Source organism: Bicyclus anynana, chromosome 5 (assembly GCF_947172395.1).
Source record: "Bicyclus anynana chromosome 5, ilBicAnyn1.1, whole genome shotgun sequence".
Lineage (NCBI taxonomy): Eukaryota > Metazoa > Arthropoda > Insecta > Lepidoptera > Nymphalidae > Bicyclus > Bicyclus anynana.
Window position 1 is genome coordinate 8831264 of NC_069087.1, and position 24738 is coordinate 8856001.

Below are 24738 nucleotides of genomic sequence, written 5' to 3' on the forward strand. Positions count from 1 at the left end.
ATCTTTATTAATAATAGAAACAGGAAAGATTTGTTTGTTTGTATGTAGGTATGTAGGCTCTGGAACTACTGAACCAATTTAAAAAATTCTTTCACTGTTGGGAAGCTACACTATCCCCGAGCTCTATAGGCTATATTTTATCCCCGTATTCTTACGGAAATAGGAATTTCCGTAAGAATACGGGGATTATTGATAATGAACAAAGGTACGTACCTGGATATATCCCGTTACATAGAATCGAAGTGCTGCTAGAATGCATAATAATAGCGGTATTGGTATTCCTCTCTTGGGTCTTCTGTGTTCATTCTTCATCAAACAGAGGCATATTATGCCTAATATGAGAATCTTTCGTACATTCCATAACGCCATAGTATTAAACTGGATTTACGCAATTGCGAATATTTATCTTGGATACTGATATAACTCGCTGTTTATACACAGTCTTAACACTTTCCAAGTCCACTTTTTAATAAATAAATCACGAATAACAACAAAAAAAAATGCCAGGGGATGGTTTGGCTGACAAATATCGGTAATTCAGCAGTCAGCCGCCAGCTCCTGTCAAATGAGGGGTTTCTTTTGTCTATGAAACGCGTGGGGGTTGAATTCGACACATAGCGGCTGAATAATCCCCTTAGGGGCCCCCTACTACGACTATGAATTCCACCGTAAGTCACGTGACTATTTTTTTCATATTCCTGACACCAAACCCTTTCATTTATCCATATATCTATATTATGGTGGTGGATTTCAAAAAGCCAGACATCTTGGGGAGGTCGCCATATTGGATTTGTAATAACATTTGTTAGCCAGTCATGTATTGTCATCAGAACTTAGAGCGTGTGCAAAATTTCATCCTAATCGAAGACCAGGAAGTGGGTCAAATTAAGATTCCAAGATTTTCTGACACACATAGTTACCAATGAAGCTAATAAAAGCGTGTTAAAAACATTTATAATTCTTTTCGATTTGACGTCATGTTCAAGCTTTATTGACTTTACATCTCAAAGGTAATAAATGTTTAGTCTGGTAATATTCCCAAGACTAATTAAATCTACCGGCATTCCGAGCGCGAAGTAATTTCATCTTGTTTTACTCAATCAGCCAATAGCGTGACCTCGTTATCAGTAAACAACACACAATGCTTTTACATTCAGCCCACGGAGATTATAGCAGGAAGACGAATCATAAAAACAAACCAATAAATATAATTATCGCTATCTAGTTGTAATTAAACGAACGTTTCTCGGAGACTATTCTTGAACTTGTTAAAGAACTCATTGTTCTTTTTCTTGCTTAACGAATACCTACAGTTTTTATAGTTCCTGACGTTTTTGACGGGTGCTAAATAGTAGTCAGATTGTAGTTTTCATATATTGTAGTCTAAAAAGTCATTATGGGAATAACTTAAATTAGACCTAAATCTAAACTAAATTACTAATTAGTAATTACTAAAATTAAAAAGAGGTAAGGTTCGTAGTTCTCTGGATCTAGTGAACCGATTTTCAAAATTCTTTTAACACTAGAAAGCCACGTTATTTGTGAGTGTCATAGGCTATATTTTATCCAGTATCAAGGGAATGGGAATCACGCGGGTGAAAACAAAATGAATATAAATGTATGAAACAGTTCACAATGCTTTCACATAATGAAGACAAACTTCAGAAGTTGGCATTGAAAATACTCAATTTGAAAAATCCTTGTTAATTGTTGATGTTTTTTTCAATTCCAGGAAATATATATTAAATATCAGCCGGGCTAGCATGGGCAAGGGATAAAATTTTTATCCACCAATTATATCCACTGACTAAGGATATAAATCCACCCGTCATAGCATGGCCACAAGGGAAAGACAAATTAATCCCCGATTGACATTACGCGTGGAGATCTTTTCCTCCACTATGGCATATGGAGTGGATAAAATGATATACTTTGGGACTTTTGACATTTAAACGCGATAAGTTTATCCCTGTGAAGTTGATGTGGGGATAAAACTTTACTTAAAAAAACAATTATGTCTCGCATATTTTGGTCTTTAACAATTGCTTCGCAATATGGGGTGGGGTAGGGGTAGGGTAGGGGTAGGGTAGGGTGGGGTAGGGGTTATGTAGGGGTGGGGTAGGGGTGGGGTAGGGTGGGTAGTGGTAGGGTAAGGGTGGGGTAGGGGTGGGGGGGGTTAGTGGTGGGGTAGGGTAGGGGTAGGGTGGGGTAGGGGGGGGGGGGGGGGTAGTGGTGGGGTAGGGGTTGTGTAGGGGTGGGGTAGGGGTGGTGTAGGGTAGGGGTAGGGTAGAGGTAGGGTAAGGGTGGGGTAGGGGTGGGGGGGTAGTGGTGGGGTAGGGTAGGGTGGGGTAGGGGGGTAGGGGTGGGGGGTAGTGGTGGGGTAGGGGTAGGGTAGGGTGGGGTAGGGGTGTGGTAGGGGTGGGGGGTGGGGTAGGGGTGGGGTAGGGTAGGGGTAGGGTAGGGTGGGGTAGGGGTAGAGGTAAAGAAGGGTAGAGTAGGGATAGAGAATAAGTGCACTTATGTCACAACGAAGCTTGACCGGGTCCGCTAGTATGATAGATACTATAGATACCTACTACAAACCACCGCAAAAAACAATCACCAAACAAAACAATGCCAACAGAAAACAGATAAATAATATGCACAAAATAACCAAATATTATCAAATTTACGTTTATTTCGGACTATTAATATACCTAATGCCAATTTATAAGATATATACAAATGGGTTGACAAGTCTTTCCCTCCGTTTATCCTCCGGGGATATTATATCCACCGGCGTGCCCATGCGCGGTGAGTGGATAAAACGAGTGTGGGGGATAAACGTTTTATCCTCTCCCCGTGGATAAATTTCTCCCTTGCCCGTGCTAGCCCTGCAGGTGTACTTGCGTACATTTATCTTTTATGAATCTTAAATGTTTTAAAACAGAAGGTTATAATGCGGCAAGCTAATGCAAATTATTTCAATGTTCAAAATATTTACTTAAAGGAGATACGAGTAAATTATAACGTTTTATTTTGCCAACATAGGTCAAGGATACTTAAGTCATCATATCATACAAAAGGAAAAATATGACACTGTAGACGTGAACACTAGTACACTTTACCAATTTTGAGAACTAAATAACAACAAATAATATTTAATCTATTTGTACTTATTACCCGACTGCGTCAGAAGGAGGGTAATGTTTTTAATATTGAAATTTTCAGATGGAAAACAGAAGTATTCTTGTAGTACTTCGATGTTTACATCAACATAACATAATAATATATAAGTAACAGAAAATTAATGTCATTTAAACGTTCTAGAGTAGACGATACCTACCGATACTCTGAACTTTGGAAGTTTTAACGATTTGCGAAGTCGTCTTTGTAAAAACTTTCCACAATGTGGTCCGTCGCCCCTTTGGCGTTGTAATATTTATTTAGCGGGGTACCAACATCGATCTCTTTAAGTACCTCCTGCTCATTATAATGCTTTCCCCCTGTGAAAAATCGGACATCTTGTGTCCCATTATTTCGAACAACAATAGCGAGATTTTTCGACTTTGTTCTAAACTCTGACACGTTTCAATGTGTACTTAAGGCCGGCCGCATATACTCGATTTCAGTATTCGTTTTCCTAATGTGTAATTTCGGTTTGGTATTCCGTCAGACTACTGCAGAGTTTACGTTTTTCGGAATGTATACTGTCGCAAGGGCATTCGTTGCGTATGCGCGGAATTTATTCCGTTCGGAAAAAACGCACATTTGCGTCATTTAATGATTTCATGCATTCGGTTTTTCGAAAACGGAAAAATTATTAGGAAAATTGTAAAGTGGTAAATGGATTTTAGGTTAGGATTCCAACATAATGAGACTGAATTGTTTACACCCAAATTTGTTTATTTACCTAATGAGGTATTTAATTAATGTTTATTTATCCACCATTGTCTAAATTATCTCCGTATTACGGGTTATAGGACGAAATACCTATAACCCCTGCTACAGACCTGCATTTTAACTGAACAGTCGAATTGTTCAGTTAAATCGTCCATGCGTGTACAGTTAAAACTGACAAGACACTACACCGGGACGATTTAACTGAACATTTCATTTCGCACGAGAGCTTTTCTAAAAGGCGTTTAAATACAACGAATGCATGCACAAGTAAATGTTCACACGACAGCGTCTTTAGAACACGACGCGTTTTTAACGTCAGTTGAAGAAACTCTCGTGCGAATGAGGGCTAACGCCATTTGAAGGATAATGACGTTCCGTCAAACAAAAGGATGTTGCATTCTCGGACGAACTCTGTCACAAAGAACCCTACTGTTGAAAATAATTCCGCAAAATAAGCGAAAATAAACTTAGAACAAAGAAGCCTACCTACCAGCATTCATTATTAACCCATATTCGGCTCACTGCAGAGCTCGAGTCTCCATTCAGAATGAGAGGGGTTAGGCCAATAGACCGCCACGCTGGCCCAATGCGGATTGGCAGACTTCACACGCGCAGAGAATTAAGAAAATTCTGTGATATGCAGGTTTCCTCATGAAGTTTTTCCTTCACCGTTTGAGACACGTAATATTTAATTTCATAAAATGCACTTAATTCAGAGGCAGAGGCAGAGGAATCCACTGGGCTATCACGGCTCCTACCAGCATTATGACAATCGAAATTGGTTCTAATTCAATTTCAAATTTCTACTTTATAGATTAGGAATGCAAATGATACATAATGGTACTCGTGTCGGCGTGTCGCCGTCAGTCGTGATACGGTGGCGTTTAGTTCGGAATCTGCGACTGCTTGGAGCGATGCCAATGTGTCCAAAGATTTTGAGAAGATAAATGGCGACATACGAGTATACCATAAAAAAGCACTCGAAATAATATCAACACGAGCTACAGAATTCTTGCGTGTTTTTTTTTATGAAAGTAGTAGGTAGATACCTAAATTCTCCGTGGAAGTCATTCAAATTAATTTATTTCAACTAGTACAAGCACTTTTGAAAACTTAAGTCTGTATGTGTCGTTTAGGAAAACACATTCTGATGAGAAAATCCGCCAAGAAACGCAGCAGTTACTCTTTAAAAATTAAAGTTTTATAATTTATCTGTCTTGTGTGCTAAATGTGGGTATTTTTAAACGGAAGTATCCATGAAATCTATCGGTTCCAAATTTTGACAAATTTATAGATTTGTCAAAGTCTGAAAAACAAACAAACAAACAAACAATCTCACATCATCCATTCACATTTATGATGGGATTTTTTTCTATGAAGTGAAAGGACATTGGGTGATCCAATTGAGGTAGTCGCTCACTGTAGCAGCAAGTTACTTCAAAAACACTCGAAACCCATTTTGACGTGAATACGTTTTTAAAGTTGCTTCTACATATAATTAAAAAAAAGAATGATATCAAAATCGAGTGACAAATTTAGTATACAGACAACTTTGTATAAGTTGTTTGTCGAATATTGCAGTAAAATAAAAACTTGTAAAATATAAATCTATACTAATATAATAAAGCTGAAGAGTTTGTTTGTTTGTTTGTTTGTTTGTTTGTTTGATTGAACGCGCTAATCTCTGGAACTACTGGTCCGATTTGAAAAATTATTTCAGTGTTAGATAGCCCATTTATCGAGGAAGGCTATAGGCTATATATTATCCCTGTATTCCTACGGGAACGGGAACCACGCGGGTGAAACCGCGCGGCGTCAGCTAGTTTTAAATAAAGGAAGCATGGCATTTTAAAATATTGTTTACTATTTGTACCGTAAGTGCTACCTACTTTCACCAAGGTAGGTACTGGTTTTTATTTGCAATTTACCAACCGGCACCAGACCGCAAACTGTAGGAAGGAAGTAAACAGTACAGATGAAACCACAGAAACAAACAGTTGACAGTTATTTATGAAGAAATCGTAGAATAAACTTCAACAATTATTTAGCCATCATTCGCACGAGAAGTTTTTTTAACGGACGTTAAAAAAGCGTTTAAATACAACAAATGCATTCCCAAGTAGCAACGACGGCGTTTTTAAAACACGAAATTTTTTTATCCAGCAGCATTTTCAATTTTGAGCGTTGGAAATAGACCTTCATTCAACTTCATACTATACGCTACGCCCGCCAATTCTGGGTTTTAACGCATCGCTTTTTTAACTCTGAATTATGCGAATGAGGCCGAAAATCTATCACCTACCAACCTATCAGGCGAAGTTGGGAATGCTTTGGTGTCCAACAGCGAGGTACTGGGTTCCATTCCTAGTCGAATTAGACTGATATTATGCTACTACGAGTAACTACCATTGCAATATATTGCAGACTAATTTGTTGATGAAATAAAAAAAAATAACTTGTATTGTATTTTATTGTAAACTTGATTGTATATCCTATCAGTGTCTGGTAACTGGGAACATAGGCTTTATACTTGAACAATTGAGGGTTTGAACCTGCACGGTTATTATGTATCTCGGTGTATTATTCAATTAATATCAGTCACTACATCGTTTTTCATCATATTTTTATTTTTGCAATCATTTACCTAACTTTGTTTTACAATGAAATACATAATTATCTTCATTTTACGTAAACTTAGTATAGTAGTGGTAATAGCAAGTAGTATTTATACGATATTTAAAAAAAACTGGTAATTACGTAATTTCGTTGAAATGTTCATTTTACATATTAACGATTTAGATGATCGTTCAAACAAAAAATCACTATTACTTGATGTAAAATGGCGTAGTCAAGAACATTTCGTTGAAATAACTATGTTAGATGATCACAAAAATGAACATACGATGAAAAACGATGTGACTCATTATTTGAATGGTACACCGAGATACCATAATAAGGCCACTGATGTTTCAAATAAGCGAAGACCCATCGCCTATAAACATCACTTGGCAAATCTCAGAACTCGGCCAACTATGCTCTGCTGTACGACTACTAGTATGTCCGTCAGCTTGAGACAAACTCGGTGATACCTAGGTATGTCACCGGCCACCTTCAGAGTGGGACATAGCAATGCTTGACGGCAGAAATAGGCAAGGTGGTGGCACTGCCCTGGACGCGATCACTAAAAACTCCACTACTCCTACTAAAACAACTGTGCTGAAACGCAAATTTCACACAAAGAAAGTAGGTGGTTCGCTCATTTCACCGGGCGGCATTATGTAATGTCACGAACATCTAGGTTTGCTCAGTACCTATACCTACAGTACAAGGTGTCCCCGAACGAGATATTTTGCCATTATGTTATGAGCTGTAACTAAATTCAAATTTTATGATAATATTATACGTGCTCGGTTCCCGTTTTCCAATGAGTTTCCGCATGTGGAATGAATTTCATCTACGTAAATCTACGACGTCGCTGGAACATTGATAAGTCATTATTTTTTACTACAAAGAGTAATTGTAATCCGTTTTAATTGCGTGCATTTTGTTTTATAGCTTGGCAAATTCGTTCGTAACGCACCCGAAAGTCCGTGCGGCTCGGGAGGGGGGCAGCGAAGCTTCGCGCGGACGACTTCACACTCACGCCTGTCCTTTCCTCCCGTCGCCCGCATATCATGAGAGTGTCATCATCGAACTTGCCAAGCTATAATAATAAGTTCTCGCTCTTTCAAGAAATACCAAAATTCCACGTGGAGGAAGTCACAAGCGTATTCTACTCGTAGTATAGGGTATAATTTTATAAAATAAATATTTCAATAACCTTTACTTACGTGTTTTTACAAGACACCACATCACCAACACCAACATTTCAAAAAAAAATGGTACCCAGAAGGTATAATAAGTATAATAAATAATGTATATCTAACATTTTCAAGTAATTTGTAAATAATATGCAATTTTATGATAATACATAGCAAAAGTAATATTGAAAAAAATCTTTAATGAAGCGGAACCAACACAATCTTCTGGAAATTGCTCCGAGACAAATTTAATAAAAAGGGTCTGAAGTACTGAATACTTTACTGAGCATAAAACATTCCAAGCGATGACGAGAAATGAACTTTTATAAGTGAAACATTTATCTTAAGTCATTTTCTTCGCGTTTAATTTTCACGAGTGACGAAAACTCTTGAAAGGAGAGTGGTGCTTTTAGAGATATAACAATTTTCTTCTTCACAGGTTCACGCATGAGATACATTATATACTAGCTGACGTCGCGCGGTTTCGCCCGCGTGGTTCCCATTCCCGTAGGAATATGGGAATAAAGTAGCCTATAGCCTTTCTCGATGAATGGGCTATCTAACACTGCAAGAATTTTTCAAATCGGACCAGTAGTTCCTAAGATTAGCGCGTTCAATCAAACAAACAAACTCTTCAGCTTTATAATATTAGTATAGACTAGTCGACGCCCGGCGGTTTCTCCGTTTACCCGCCTAGTCCGCGCTCCCGTGAAAAAACGGGGATAAAATATAGCCTACTAGCGGACGCCCGCGACTTCATCAGCGTGGAATTCTGTTTTTCACAAACTCCGCGGGAACCATAGATTTTTCCAGAACGAAAAGTAGCCTATGTGTAAAGTTACCCTAACTTGTCTATCTTCGGTTTAAATTTCAGCCAAATCGGTTCAGAAGTTGCGGCTTTAAATATTAACAAACACCCATACAAACTTTCGCGTTTATAACATTAGTAGGATGACACTCACAAATATGAAATAACGCGGTAAATAATTAATAGAATTTTCAAAATCGGTACAGTAGATCAAGAGATTACACCTTACAATACCATAAACTTAACCTCTATAAATATATCTAGGATTAGATTAGATACATTTTGAAACAGAAAATCACGAGAATGAAATGAAAACCCTGACATCAGGAAATGTCCGCAAGGAAAAAACTAAAACCGTTTTAAAGCACTGAAACTAGCTTTACAATTCAGTGCGGAAACGTAGCAAGTTAGAGAGTTTATTGGCAAGGAGACGTTGAATCTCCTGCTCTTTTGTACTAGTCATGAAACATAAATTAAATATAATTATAATCTAGTGTTAATAAATTTATATTCGTGCCTTAACTTGTTCCAAATCTGAAATTATAATGAATACAGGTACCGTATACGGTCAGGTCGATTTTGAAAAGGACTTAAAACTACAGTATACAGTTTGCTATTTAAAGCAAAGTTAAATCTACCTGACAAAACTGGCGGAATACCTACCTAGTTAAAAGATAAACAGATTTCGCTTTTGAAAAGGACTTTAAAGCAAATTCATATTATGACGTAATTGATTCGCAAAAGATTCCATTACTATTACTTAAGTTATACATATAACTTTAGTTTAAAAAGTTGGTTTTGATTTACACACATGTACACGCATGTTATATAGTTTATATTAGAATATCTCTACGTACCTATTTGTATAATTTTTTACATTTTAGTAGCATCAGTGTAAGCTTTTATCCCCTTTTCAACCTCTTCACTTTTTACATTTGGACGATATGTATAGACATTATTAAATGAATATTGAATATATAATTTATATTTCGGTTTTATCTTAGCATCTATATTAAAATTATAAAGCTGAAGAGTTTATTTGTTTCTTTGATTGAACGCGCTAATCTCAGGAACTACTGGTCCGATTTGAAAAATTCTGTCAGTGTTAGATAACCCATTTATCAAAGAAGGCTCGAAGGACAAAGTCGAGAACACATTATTATTATATTATTATTTTATTATCTCTCCTTTTATTTCTCCTTTTTTTTAAATTTTTAACAATGTTATATAAATATATAAAAAACACTATTAAAAACTTATAAAAAAAATTTAACCCGCTCGCTGCGGGACATTTGAGTGTCCAAGCAACCGGTGGTCAGGGCTCCAGAGTGAGTAACCTCCTCACTCCGTATCCGACTCTTGATCCAACATCATCTATATTATTAAATTAACAATAGATATATATACCTACAGTAACTACGTTCATATATTGTACATAAGTATACAGATACTTTACATAATTAAATGCGAGGCAAGAGGGAGACTAACAGCGGGTAAGTAATTTTCTCGTTTTACCTTCAAAGTTTGTAATGAGCGAAATAAGTAAGTCGTTAATAGTCGCTACAAGAACGCTGTGTTACCAGCTTTAAATTAATTTATAACTTTCTCAAAGCTAATAACAATAGAGTTGCCATCTAAGTAAGACAGGATCGACAAACCAATTATAAGGGAGAGGTTTTATAATATACATAACAGTATAAGTATATTATGTATATATTAATTTTAATAACTATATAAATCATGCTCACGTGAAATGGTGGAAAAATGGCTGCAATTCTGCGTTAAACAACCCTGATCCTTCCACGCAAATAATGAGCCTGCCCGTCTGTCACCAGTCGAGGATAAATGTTAAGAATATTTTTGATTTTTCACACCCTTTAATAAGGTCAGGGGTTTCTTTAATCTTCATTGGTTTTGTAAGCTTAGGCAATCGAAAATTTAGAATTGTGACACGTCGGGTAGCAGCGATAGTGATTGTATCATTATTTAGTGGTAGAGGAAACACCTCGAGCAGGTCCCAGGACTTGTGACCTTGAGAGTAGGTTTAAAGAATCCTTTAAGAATGCAAAAAAACTCACTTTCCCTGCCCACACTAAACAATTTATGATAAACAATAATTACAACACAAAACATTATCCATAGAATATCTTTTTTTCAGTAAGTATTTTCTACCTTGATTGCTATAATCAGTCAAAAAGTTTGCACTGTAGTTTACCTCATTGTTTTGTTCTTTGTCTCTTTGGTTTCGCGACTTGTGTTGAAGGCATCGTGTAAAGTAAGACCGTTTCTATCTTATATTTGGTTCCAAACGTGTTTTAGATCGATGTAATAAACAAGCCACTAAAGTATCAAATATGGGTCTAACTTATAATTAAACGAACTCACGTTTCATGTACTCCCATTTACCTACTAAAACCGGTATATTGTACAGTGAATCCACGCGGCCAAAGTTTCTAGCAAACGCTAGGTAGATATTTAACGATGTCTTTAATGGATACTTCATACATTCTCTTCAATTCTCTTGCACAGAAGGATACAATGTGGAGCGGAAAGCCGAAGTTAATGATTTTCCGCACAGAGTATTAAAAAGCGAGTGTCGGTTAGAAAGTGCATAAATAATAGTGGAGCATTAGAGCTCAACGTCCGTTCAACAGTGTAATTGAAGCATCTTACCTACGTCACAATCGTGCAGTTTAATACAACGAGCAGGCAGACCTTCTGTATCTGCATTCTGCCCTGACTTAGCAAAGACAATGCAATGTACCTACTCACAGTTTAATAGCATCGTATGCTTACAAAAAGTAGTATTTTGAATGAAGGGAAAAATACGACGAGTTTATTGAAACTTGTTATTAATAAAATGAATTAAAATTATAAGGACACCGGCAACCAAATTCACTTTTTGTTTCTTCAACATCTCTTGTGTACATATTTTGAGTAACTTTAACATTCAACAATAATGTTAAACATAATTTAAATTTGTATTAATAACACAATCTGATTAAAGAAATAAACGGCATTTTACTTTTTTTTATTAATTCTCTATTTATATTACTAATCGAAACTCCCGTTTTAGTATGTGTATCAAAAAGCAATTGGAACCCTCAATAGCTCTACAAATGCGAAACTTCGAGGGTCCCAACTCCGTCCGTTACGACTATTGTCGTACCCTCATAGTAAAAGCTTTTGGCAGAAAAGAACTTTTAGTCATGCATAAATAATACAAGTAACTTTTTTAAAATACTATAATATTAGCTGACGCCCCGCGATTTCACCCGCATAGTTACCGTTCTAGTTAGAATACGGGAATACGTTATTTGTAAGTGTCATATGCTTATATAGCCTATATATATAGGCTATAGTCTGTCACACTCACTGAACACGTGGCTTTCTAGTGGTAAATTCTAGTGGTAAAAGAATTTTCAAAAACGGTTCAGTAGATCCATAGATTACCCCCTACAATACTATTTTGACGACCTCCGAGGCGCAGTGGTATGCGTGGTGGATTTACAAAACTGAGGTCCTGGGTACGATCCCCGGCTGGGCAGATTGAGATTTTCTTAATTTGTCCAGGTCTGGCTGGTGGGAGGCTTCGGCCGTGGCTAGTTCCCACCCTATCGGCAAAGACGTACGGCCAAGCGATTTAGCGTTCCGGTACGATGCCGTGTAGACCAAAAGGGGTGTGGATTTTCATCCTCCTCCATCCTAACAAGTTAGCCCGCTTCCATCTTAGACTGCATCATCACTTATCATCTATCTTTACTAATATTATAAACCTCTTTATAATATTAGTAAAGATAGATATTGAGAGCTGTTGAAATTTGTAGGACGCAAACCGCAATGGTGTGGCCAAATACATTATAGCTGCTGTAAACAGAGGGCTACGTAAATAAAACCTACGCTCGTCTAATGTAGAATGTAGATAGTTAAGAAAACTATTTTGAGTGCCCCCACGGTTTTCCATTACGCTGACGAAGTTACGACCATTTTGAAGTATAAAATAAACACGCATGTAATTGGAGTCTGTGAAAAGACCCAGACGCCTAGCGTTCATGTCTTTTCGCACTTACGATATAATATCACCTCTATCTACCTAACTAGGGTTGTCAGGTCGCCAAACCTAATAGCCGGACAGACCAGCCAGTTTAGCCGGACAGTTGGGTAGAAATGCCGGACACCCTACATTCTTGAGATTTTTTCTCTCCTCAAAGCTGTCAAGCCGTTAACGCTGCAGGCATGTGAGCTTATAGGATCGTCAGTGGCCCAACTTGGGATCGGTACGGTAGATACGCCGCAGTATTTAAAGGATTAGAGGCCGACTCTTATGCAATAGCAAGAATTCAAGGAAAACATGCTGAAACAGCAAACAGTAGCTAGATCAACAATATACGAATATTTTATTAAGATTTATTTATGTTATCAGAATTTAGTTATGCAGATTATGTTAATGAATAACCATTAGTTATTGTCGTGTATCGAATGTGTGTTTAATTTATCATGACGGTTATAAAATAAATATAAATTAATTAATCATATTAAATATTTATCTATTTTGGATGTTTCATTGTAATTCCTATCATATCATAGAAATGTACATAATAAGACGAAATATCGTGAACCGATTTGTTGGTTTTCGATTAATAATATTTTTCAAGACATTCTGCGTTCAATTGTATAGGAAAATCAAAAGATATCACTGTTTTTTATTTTAGCATTTTAGTCCAGGATCTGTAAAACAATTTCAATATTCATTAAGTACTTAATATCAAGCTTTTCAGAGAGAAACCCAACATTTCCTTTACAAAATACTCTCGATTGTGGTAGCAAGAAGGGGATAGCAAGGAATTATTGATGACCTCGTCATCAATACAGTTAAGAGGGTCATCAGAAATCGATTGTAATCAGCTGATTTTTTAACAAACACATTGTAATACAAATTGCATGGTAAGTTATACCGTTGCTAAGCGCAGATTTTGTCATTCTGCTACTCCCGTTTATCGGAAGCCACTACCGATATAAATGTACAAAACATGTACATATTTAACTAACGAAGTATTTTTTTATTTCTGGACAGTGACCAGGTGTTTTACAGATGGCAGAAATGAGGATTTTTAATTTTATACTGTTTGGGTAACGACTAACGAAGCTGCGACTGGCGTTCCAACGTGTGTGACACGTGTGCGGCGGATTGGGCCAAACGCGTGCGAACAAACGAACATAATCTCTTCGGAGCAAAACATACCTACATAATAATATATACTATCTATAATATTATAAAGGGGTAAAGTATGTGGTATTGTAGGGGGTAATCCCTGAATCTACTAGAAAGCCATGATAGTCCGGTGGATATGACCTCTACCTCCAATTCCGGAGGGTGTAGGTTCGAATCTGGTCCGAGGCGTGCACCTCCAACATTTCAGTTGTGTGCATTTTAAGAAATTAAATATCACGTTTCTCAAACGGTGAAGGAAAAACATTGTGAGAAAACCTGCAAACCAGAGAATTTTCTTAATTCTTTGCGTGTGTGAAGTCTACCAGCGTGGTTGACTATTGGTCTAATCCCTCTCTTTTTTACCGTTTAAAAAACTTGCGAATGAGGGCTAAATTACCTGCCTATTGCCTTTCTTGGACAATGTTGCAACTTCTCATACGCCAACAACATACTATACGATATATCCATCCCTAAGTTCCGTCTGTTCGGAGTAAAAAGGGAGCAAAGCAAGCATGTCACTCAGCAGCGAGCTAAGTAACCTGAAACGTTTAACGACTCTTACTTTAACAACATGAAACCCTTACGGCACCTATAACATTTTATTCCTTTCACTTAATAGCTTCTGCAGATGCCAGTATCTACCCTATCTTTTCTTTGACAACCACATATAAACGTATACATCATTATCATTATTAACCAATATTCGGTTCGGGTGCTGAGCTCGAGTCTAATCTCAGAATGAGAGGGGTTAGGCCAATAGTCCACCACGCTGGCCCAATGCGAATTGGCAGACTTCATACACGTAGAGAATTAAGAAAATTCTCTGGTATGCAGGTTTCCACACGATGTTTTTCCTTCACCGTTTGAAACATGTGATATTTAATTTCTTAAAATGCACATAACTGAAATGTTGGGAGGTACATGCCCCGGACCGGATTCGTACCCACACCCTCTAGAATCAAAGGCATAGGTCATATCCACTGGGCTATCACAGCTCTACTCGTGTACAGTTGAAGTTTTTTCTTACGAACTATCTATAATTTTCTAAACAATAATTCGTTTCGTACCTAACCAAACCGGTTAACCATTACAGTTTGAATTGGCGATGGGGCGCAAAAAATCGTTTTGTTTGTATCTTACTCGTAGTTCAAAAGCATCCTAAATGTTTGGGAGTTCTTGGAAGTCCAGCGAACAATGGCTACCTGCGTATAAAACTCAACAGACCCAGGTAGATGGTTTAACTAAAGTAATCGCGTCCGTGAACCCAAAATGCGGACAAAGGGTGGCATGTGAACAATTTGTCCTTATTACAGACCGCAGCGCGTTCACCTTGGTGCCCTGAACGAGTTCCTTTAATCTTCCCATCTGATAACTAATGATTACGTTCCGTCGATAGTAACTCATCTCAATGATTACCTATAAATTCTATATATCTTTTAGCCGACTTCAAAAGAGGAACAAATTCTGCATTATTTTTTTGTTTTTTTTTATTCTTTAAAAGTTAGCCCTTGACTACAATCTCACCTGAATATGGTAAGTGGTGATGCAATCTAAGATGGAAGCGGGCTAATTTGTTAGGCTGATGAATACCCATCACCCGTTTCGGTTTCTACACCACATCGCATCGGAACGCTAAATCGCTTGGCGGTACGTCTTTGCCGGTAGGGTGGTAACTAAGCCATGGCCGAAGCCTCCCATCAGCCAGGCTTAGACTAATTCTTTAAAGAGTTCATAAAAGCCGAAAATTTGTTTTTTTGAAAAATTGTTGTTTCGAGCGGACGTTGGCGACTTCGTCCGTGTGGAAAATATAGTTAAATTATATGTTTAAACTTTCCTCTTGACTCAATATCTAATGAAAATCGCATTAAAATCCGTAGCTTGGTTTTAAAAAGCTAAGCATTATGTGCTTTTGTTTTTAAAAACATTCTCGAAGCAAAACTTTAATCTAAGGATAGTTCTATATATTGCATTGCTTTGTACTTACTACGTTTTTCTCCTCTTTTCATCTTCTTTCTTTTATAATACCATAGATATAGGCAATCTATTATTTAACTTTCATCAAAGGCAGGTATATAATTTGTGTGTAAGTAACCGATAGCATACTTGTTACTTATTGAGATATCTACCTACCTTCTACCGTTAAATTGGTTGTTCACCTCAAAAGGAATTTATTTTCTCTTTGATCTTTGTTTCTGTGCCGTTTGTTTATGGAGCTTGATAGGTACTTATATATTCTCTGAGAAATTGAGTTGATTTATTAAAGTAGTCTAGTTCAATGAGAAATAAATTCAAAAAGGATAAAAAAATAGCTATTGTTCTTTTGAAATATAAATAGTAAATAGTTTATATAATGTTTCGGCCGTTGTCCGAATAACTTTTATTATCTATTTAGAACAGACCTAAAAAACGTTATTCATTTATTACGAGTAGTGCGTATAGAAAACATTGGCATGTATTGAGATTTTTAAATGCTTTTATTTACTTAATAATTTTACTTATAAATTTATCATTATTTCATTATTTTCTCAGAACAGCCTTAGGTACAGTTCAATTGGATGGACGCTTAAAAGCATTTTTCTGAAGCCATTACAAATACAACTCTACCGCAGTTTTATTATGTTGACCTAACCAATTGACCTTGGCTTCGATCAAAAAACAAAGGGTCTCTTGGTGTATAATTTTTGGCTTACACAAAGTAATGTTTAGTGTTGATTTCTTCTAAGAATTAAAATAAATAACAAAGATAAAAGTGTAGAGGTGTAGTGACATTTTTTAACAAACTGAATCGCTTAGAAGTGTTTTATATAGCTGTTTTATAAATAAACAATGGCTGGGAGCCACTACATGTATACTCGTATATGTAAGCATACCTAGTTATCACACGTTCATAATCACGCTCCAGTAATTCTTTCAATATGAGAGGACGGCTCGACAGTCGAGGGCGGCTATTTGGACCGCCCTGTTGCCATCAAATTATAACCAGCAATATAAACTTATAGTATTGCCAATAAAGAGACCGCTACTATATTTATATTCGTTCGATATCATTGTGCTATAAGCAATGAATATGATACGTCTATGTACTTAGATAGAGAATTAAGGCGGATTTACATTTGTCTGACGTGTCGTGTTGTGACGTATCAAAACAGAATCGGCTTCATACATTTTTTTATTGCTACGCATCAGAAGCCATCACGATATCTCACAACACATGAGTGTAAACGTTACCATACAAAATGTATGATACCGATTCTGTTCTGACGCGTCACAACACGACACGTCAGACAAATATAAATCCGGCTTTAATCATTGACTATGGCATTAATATTAATATTAGAGTTATGCAATTGGCTCACATCACATATCATTCAATTTAATTTTTAACTTTGTTCTACTTAAGACTTTGTTCACATTTTAAATGTTCATACTCATGCTAATTGACAGCTTTCTAGTATTCAGCTAGACCAGAGGTTCCCAAACTTTATTTTCTTATAAACCACTTTCAAAATCTAGTTGGTTCCGGTGGACACTCTGCAGGTTGCTCTCAGAACTCTGCACATTCGCAATTAGCATTCCCCAAAATAAAAAAAATATGTAATATCTAACTATGGAAAACTTGATAAAACTTCATGGATCTCCGCTTACGAACCGTGAACCCCCATTTAACTGTCACGCCAACGTAGACCCCTGTTGAGTCTCCTGTGGACCTTTGGAGGTTTGGGAACCAATGAGCTAGACTCTCGCTACAACTCAGCGCTAAATCGCGGACAGACGGACGGACGTGCGGACAGACAGACATGGCGAAACTATAAGGGTCCCTTGTGGACTACGAACTCTAAACAGAAAAAATATACAAATTTTTATACCAGTATTCTCTAAGGAACCCATCTGATATTTTTCATACAGTTCTCAACTCTACGTTAACCTCTTGTGATAACTACTTCAACATTACTCTCTTATCTCCTGACCATCGACCAAGTAGGTACGTTTTCAATTCTTATCTGCACCCAAAGTGTTTACTTTGGTATTTTAAACACATTTAAAACGATCATTCTTCATTGATGTGAAATGCAAGATAAATTTTATAAAAGTCAACACTTACATCGCACAGCGGATAAAATGGCCATGCACCTTGATCTTTTATGTAAATATTGCACTTCAATAGACGACCTCCACGGTAGGTTTGCCTTGTTGGAGAGGAGCGAACAATTACAATTACAACTTCGCTTGGTTAGTAGTTACCTACCTAGCTATTGACCGAAAATATCTTCGCGTATCACGATCAACGGATATTATAAACTAGATAATTTTAATAAATCGTTCGATGAAACTGTTTTTCGCTCTGAATTTGTCTGCCCGTGCCAAAAAATATATTTTTTTAGGTAAATATCTACCTATACTACTCGATGTGTTTTTAACATCAAACAAATTAGAAATGAAGGTAGAAAACGCATGTTATTTCATAACTTATTTATTTTAAATTATGTATGTTTATGTTTTAAACCATATCTAATTGTTCTAAGCTTATTAGTCAAATTTATTTTCATCAATATAAGAACAAGTTAATTATGATTATTATTAGGTGTGAATTGACTAGCGATTTATACCCTCATTTGTTTGTAAACAGTACTCATCAAGAAAGGCTGTAGTATAGGTAGGTTTTGTATGTTGGTTCTTAAACTATGGAATAGTAAATATTTAGGGTAGGGTATCATAATGGTAAATATTTAAAAATCACTAACAGATACCTAATATTAATTAGCCCGATAAACCGCATGGTAATAATAATAAATCGGCTTATTAGCTTACGATTTAAAAACAACTGTAGACCTTGAACTCTCTTGTGGTATGTAGCAGGCACTATATGGTAGGAGTACCTATGTATAGCTTGTGATACCATATTTTTAATAAATCTTTATTTGATTTATAGTACGAGATCTAGCATAAGAAAAATATACCCTCACCCAATGATAATTTTATACTACAGATCGATTACGTCCCTACAAAAAACCGCAAAAAGTGACCCGAATATTAGGCTACAAAATAGCCGCACACATGCACAACTTTGTCTTTAATTCCATTATTTATTTATGTATATAGTTTTTACACTTCCTATACACAACTCGATATTATAGACGATATTTAGGTATCATTTGTTTAAATAACGTTCGTTGTTGATCACAACTAACATAGATATGTGGAATGTTCCTCTTTTGAGCGCCTCATTTTTCATGACCTAGTAACACATCTAACAGTATTTAACATCATTGCCCTCACCTGTGTCGCTGAACATTATCTATAATTTATTTCATAGCACTCATTAATAACAGATGAGGGTATATATTTCTAATGCCGGATCTTAGACCATTACATATTATTGATTAAGAATAAATGAGGTGCAATCATAGTCAGATTCTGTGGTATACTTACCTATACTACAGAATACATATTATTATGAATATGTATAGTACGCGCCAAATTTCTAGTCCTCTCTGACGTTGCAACACGCAGAATTGCGCAAATATTTTAAAACTGCTGGTTATGTTTTGTACACATTGGCCTCCTGTTCAGATCGGACTCGAAGTTTGGCACATACCTAGTATAGGTACCTACCTATTTATATCACAGAAACTGTCTACGATTGCAAGACGAAGATTCACATTTTTGAATTGGGTAGGTAGATAGGTAAGTATTTATTAGGAGATAGATACCTACCTACCACGCGGAAAATACCGCTAACAAACAGATGGTTTACAATGTGTTTGAAATGTCTTCTAGCAAAAAATGAAAAAGATAAACTGCTAAATCGTACACATTAGGCGTAATAGGACAGACAGTTCTGTTTATTATTGTTGCGCGTCCCGTTTTTGAATAATGAATTATGGTGAACCTACGTAGGGGGATATTTTCATGCTGTGGTTCATCAAACCGTTCCATTTGCTGTTTGCGAGGGGAGACGAAGATAAAAATATAAACGCAATTCGCTTGTGCTAAATAAACCAGACTTTAAAGTGTTACGAATCATCTAAAATTATTGTAACGATAATTTAATCCACTTAGTTATTATTGTTATGTACGTATGTCTATGTATCACAGTATACATACTATTTCATGTACCTACTCCCGATTTGCATCTCTTTCTATCTAGTACAGCTTGCCCTGATGGGGAAAGGAACGGCAACAATGGATTCATTCACGGTTCAATGTCACAACAATGAATCGTCTGGAGTAATTACATTTATACTAGTTGGCCAGCTGCCGATCGCAAATTAAAGCTGCCCGTTATTACTATAATCGTTCTAAGTTACTGCTAGGTTAATGCACCCTTAGTTGCTGCAAATAGAAAACAAAATTCTGTTTCAACAAGCTTGCGTATTAATAATATTTTTTGTCTATGCTAATTTGATATTTAGAACAAATAAGGACATAATCCTTTCAAATGTGATTCAGCAAAATTATTAATTAAGTTCGGTACTCGCTTTAGCAGCGTAGTCGCTATGTCCTTTCGATAGTGAACAACTTCACGCCACACAACTACCATTCCATTGTTTTATTGTTAATTTTAGCACATTTTTTGTTTATTAATAACGTTAATTAAACGTCGTACTGTTTACAATTGCATATAATACAGTTTTTGTCGTTCAAAGCACGATATATCGTAACGATTATTGACATGCGCGTAGAAATACTTTTATTTACCTATCTCGGCATTCTAACGTTACAATCACGTCGGTGTCGCAACTGCGAACGGAAATCCTTTTAATTAACAAGTATACCTCTATGAATATTAAAATAAATCAAAATACTCACGGGGTAGTACATCCCCTGCGGCGGCAAAAAAAAGGCCCCCGAACCCCACAGCTTGCCGTTTATATTTACTTTGTGTTGCACAAAATACACTCAACAAACGCCACTCGATCGGGCGTTAACTCCGCACCACAACTTTTATAAACTCGAGATAATCATGAGTATTGAATGTACTAGTTAACAGTGAAGGATGAAACAAAATTGTAAAATTTTAGGTTATGTAGATATAGCGCGGAGGAACGCGCTATAGCACTGAAAGCGGTTGACGTCGATGTGCAACAACGGACGGGCACGCGTGGCGACTCACCGAGCCCATGCGATCCGCCATCTGCGAGAGAGGGACGGAGCGAAGTTCCGAAATCCGAACGGAGTCGGATTTGTGATGCGATATGCCGTCTCTTTCTGTCGTTTATAACACAACAATACAAGCTATTTGCTATGGTTATGCTTTCGTATTGTGCGTAACTTGTTATTAATACTATTTTATTTAATCTAATGTTAATGTAACTATATTTTCTGTAGAGTGTAAATTACACATCACTCAAGCTAATAAATTCTCTAGATAAAAGCTCTGTCAATGGATCAAAATACATTGAGTATTTTTTTATTTTTTAACAAGGTTCAATTATCTAGTATCTTGCTATTTTGTAAGTAGCTACAGTACAGCCTACAGCCAATTTGCCTTTTTGTTTTTTACTTTTATATTTCCTAGCAAAATGTTTGGAGACGGGAATGAGCGTGCAGCATAAATAGATGCTGAGACGAGAGCTTGTTTAGAGTAGCCGCGTATACATCTGTCTCGGTCGTTTTGCCGAGAGGGGCTGAGATCAATGAATCGCTCCCCGGGCGTCATCCCAACTCGTGTGCTGCGCGCTCCCTCTCATTCCGGATCAAGCTATTCCCGCTCACAAAAAATATTTACTCATCTTTATTTTTTAAATACAATAGCAGGTAGTATAATATATAGGTAGGTATAATACATAATGTTATAACAAACCGAATAACTATTATTATGTAGGCGTAATTTATAAAAAAAAACATATACCTACTTAATGTTTTAAAATTAATTTCAGTTATCCTACCTTTGTTAGTCAACTAATTTGAAAATTACTGGCAACCTCTAGTAGGTATATATGTATAGGAAAATGGGTAATCTATGTCCCTACTTATTGCAACTACACTATCTAGCTATAAAATCATAAAAATAGGCAGGTAGACATTGTTTACCCCGGGTTACCTACACATTCCTATTATCTCCATATTTTCACGTATGTTGGTTGGTAACCTACACATTAGGTAGATAATAATAAAACAATAGGCAGGTACTGACAAGCACTTACTAAGGCAATTAAATAACAATTAATATCATTCATAATACCTACTGCGTGGCGTGGGCTTCTACCCATTTTCTAAATCATTAGTGGATCCGCTAACAAAGCATGAACAAATTAATTCAATTTATTTAGGTAAGTGTCTACTTACCTAAATATTGTTTTGTTATACTATGAAAGCTTTGCTTATAAATTATCACGTAGTTAGGAAGGAAGGAAATTCGTGTTAAAAACCGTGTTACAAACCAAGCGACCCCTAAAAATAAAAATATTTGGGAATGAATAACCCACATCTGTTGCATCTTTCCTCAACATCTTTATTTAACCCTCCTTTTTACGTGTGAACAAAGGTTCCCTTCCGTTCTCGTCATTAGTTTAAAAGATTTGCGTGTACACAGTGACACACATCTTAGTTTTTAATTCATTCACTGTTTAGGTATTTTACAAATCTCCAAATTTTTTTTTTGTAGAAACAAACGAATAATCTTCTTTTCGCTATAATAAATATAGACATTTTGTGGGGCTCCAATACAATAAACGTGTTTTTTTGCCGTTTTAAAAGATAATGGGATCGGGTACGGAACCCTTTGAGCGCGAGTCCGAGTCAGAAATGTCTTAAAATTAAATTCCAAGTACCAGTAAGGTATTATGATTGTTATTTATATTGAGTAAATTAAAATCTTAGACCATTAATAAGATAATATTAATGGTCTAAAATTAAAATAGTAAATACAACTTTCGTTGAGAATTTTTTCATTGTACTGACAGCGCCATCTAGTAATGCAGCAGTTAAATACAAGGCCCTCTAGCGAACACATAACAAATTCATAGCTTACTCTAAAAGTCCGAGCTCATGTAATGAGGGCGTCCTCTTCTCATCTCATAATTGTTTTGTATGGCTATTGAACTGAGAATTTCCTAGATTTTGAGGGTTGAGCCCTAGGGTTCGAAGATAAATAATAATAATAATCAGCGTATAAAAACAGCCGTTAACAATAAATTCTACCCGCAGCATAAATTGAGAAACAAGCAAAAAAGTTTCAAATTATGAAATTTTCAATCGAAAGCACATAATATAAAATTGGTAGACCGGTAGATTTTCTACCCAGAATAAGAGGCTCGAGAAGGAATATTTTTTTAATACTTCGTTCCGTCATTTAGTAACCGATTTAATTGTATTATTTTTATTTTATTTTACGAGGTGTAGTCAAAACCTGGAGGTAGAAGACGAACTCAGTAATTAATTTATGCAGAGACTTCTTCACATTGCAGCATATAGGAATATAAAATAAAAAAATATTCGGTTCACAAAGGAGGTTTATTTCATGACAATATTTGTAATTAATATTTTAATAAAATGTTGAGCACCCCTGATCTCATTAGGTTTTGTTTATTTACATTGTGTAAAATATCTAAATGTTTTTGGTATAAAATAATTCTCAGACACACTAAAAAAAGAATCTATCGACTTCATAGAACACAATTATAATTTAGTACCATTAAAATTGTTAGCCTATTTTTATAGGCCCCCATCCACTTGATAGAAGAGGGTATACCTAATATGAAGCTTAGACCCACAACGCTACTCCAATGTGGGTTCGCTGAAGGGGGTTGGGGTGATACCTAATGTTTGATTCTGTAAATCGATTCAATATCAGTTGTCAAATCAAAAGATCGAGGCCAACGACTTGAAAAAAAAGCACAAAATACATATTGTATCATACAATACATATTGTATATTCCGGATCTCGTGATCCGATGCCACATGGGCCTAACCCGAAAAACTGAAAAAACGAGGCAGGAAGACATATAGTGAAAAGGCGGTGCCAAAAAATACAAAATTATTTAGCTTATGACAGCCATTGTCTTGACGTCTGCAGGTTTTTTTTTAATCTTTATAAGTTAGACCTTGACTACAATCTCACCTGATGGTAAGTGATGATGCAATCTAAGATGGAAGCGGACTAACTTCAGGAGGATGAAAATCCACACCCCTTTCGGTTTCTACACGACATAGAACCGGAACGCTAAATTGCTTGGCGGTACGTCTTGTCGGTAGGGTGGTAACCAGCCACGGCCGAAGCCTCCCACCAGCCAGACAGGTGCAGCGTGTTCTTTCAAAAGTACGTATAGATGTCATACTTACGAGTTCATACTCAATAATTGTAAGTTGTTATTTTTCGCGTTTCGCTTTTTAGTTTTATGAAGTCGATTAAATTTTATTTTCAAAAGATTTTATTTTTTATTTTTGTGTATCCAAGAATCACTTCAATTCCAAGAAGTCTCTACAAAAACTCCAAGTCTAACTTGTTAGGTATACGTTCACTGTGGTTCCTACCAAAGGCAGGCCATCCGGATTATTTCTTTTACGGTAGATTCATGTGATTCCTAGGTATGATGCAGATCAGTGGACTCACTTGTATGACTTTCTATACAAAGAATACTACATTTGATGCGATGCGTCCGATACGTACAAAGCTGATCTGTGGACGCCTACTTTAAGGTAACATACAGGATGTCCCGTAATTAATTGATAATGCGCAACACCTACACACGACCTCATCACCTACACTTTTATCAGCAACTTTGTAACTACAAAAAGTAGATACAAGTTTTATACTAATTTATAAGCCTCGATGAGTGTACAAGTTTTTAAAATATTAGTACACTTCAGCTTCATACATTTTTTTACAGGACAATTTTTTTTAATCAGGTCACGTTAATGAAAGAAAAATAATTATTGCATTCAAAGCTCCTTCTACAAAACAATAAAACATCATTTATAAAAGTAGTATTATTACATTGGTAATTTAATCCGCAATGTATAACAAAAATTACAACACCTACTGCATTGAAAAAGTGATTCAAGAAAGAAATATTCAAAAAATCAGAAAAAAA

General features: G+C 36.2%; 1 protein-coding gene across 14 annotated transcripts in view; it reads right to left on the minus strand.

Moving 5' to 3' along the window:
- The window catches only part of LOC112049404 (RNA binding protein fox-1 homolog 3), a 76534-nt gene extending 55689 nt beyond the window's left edge, over positions 1–20845 (minus strand). For 5 of the 14 annotated variants that reach the window (XM_052881820.1, XM_052881819.1, XM_052881826.1 and 2 more), the window contains exon 1: positions 20513–20843. In XM_052881820.1, the coding sequence (XP_052737780.1) occupies positions 20513–20524 (12 nt within the window). In that variant the 5' untranslated portion in view covers positions 20525–20843. Of the gene's footprint in view, positions 1–20512 lie in introns of all 14 variants that reach the window. The other 9 variants (XM_052881824.1, XM_052881829.1, XM_052881830.1 and 6 more) reach the window with 4 other exon arrangements.
- Positions 20846–24738: the final 3893 nt, after the last annotated feature.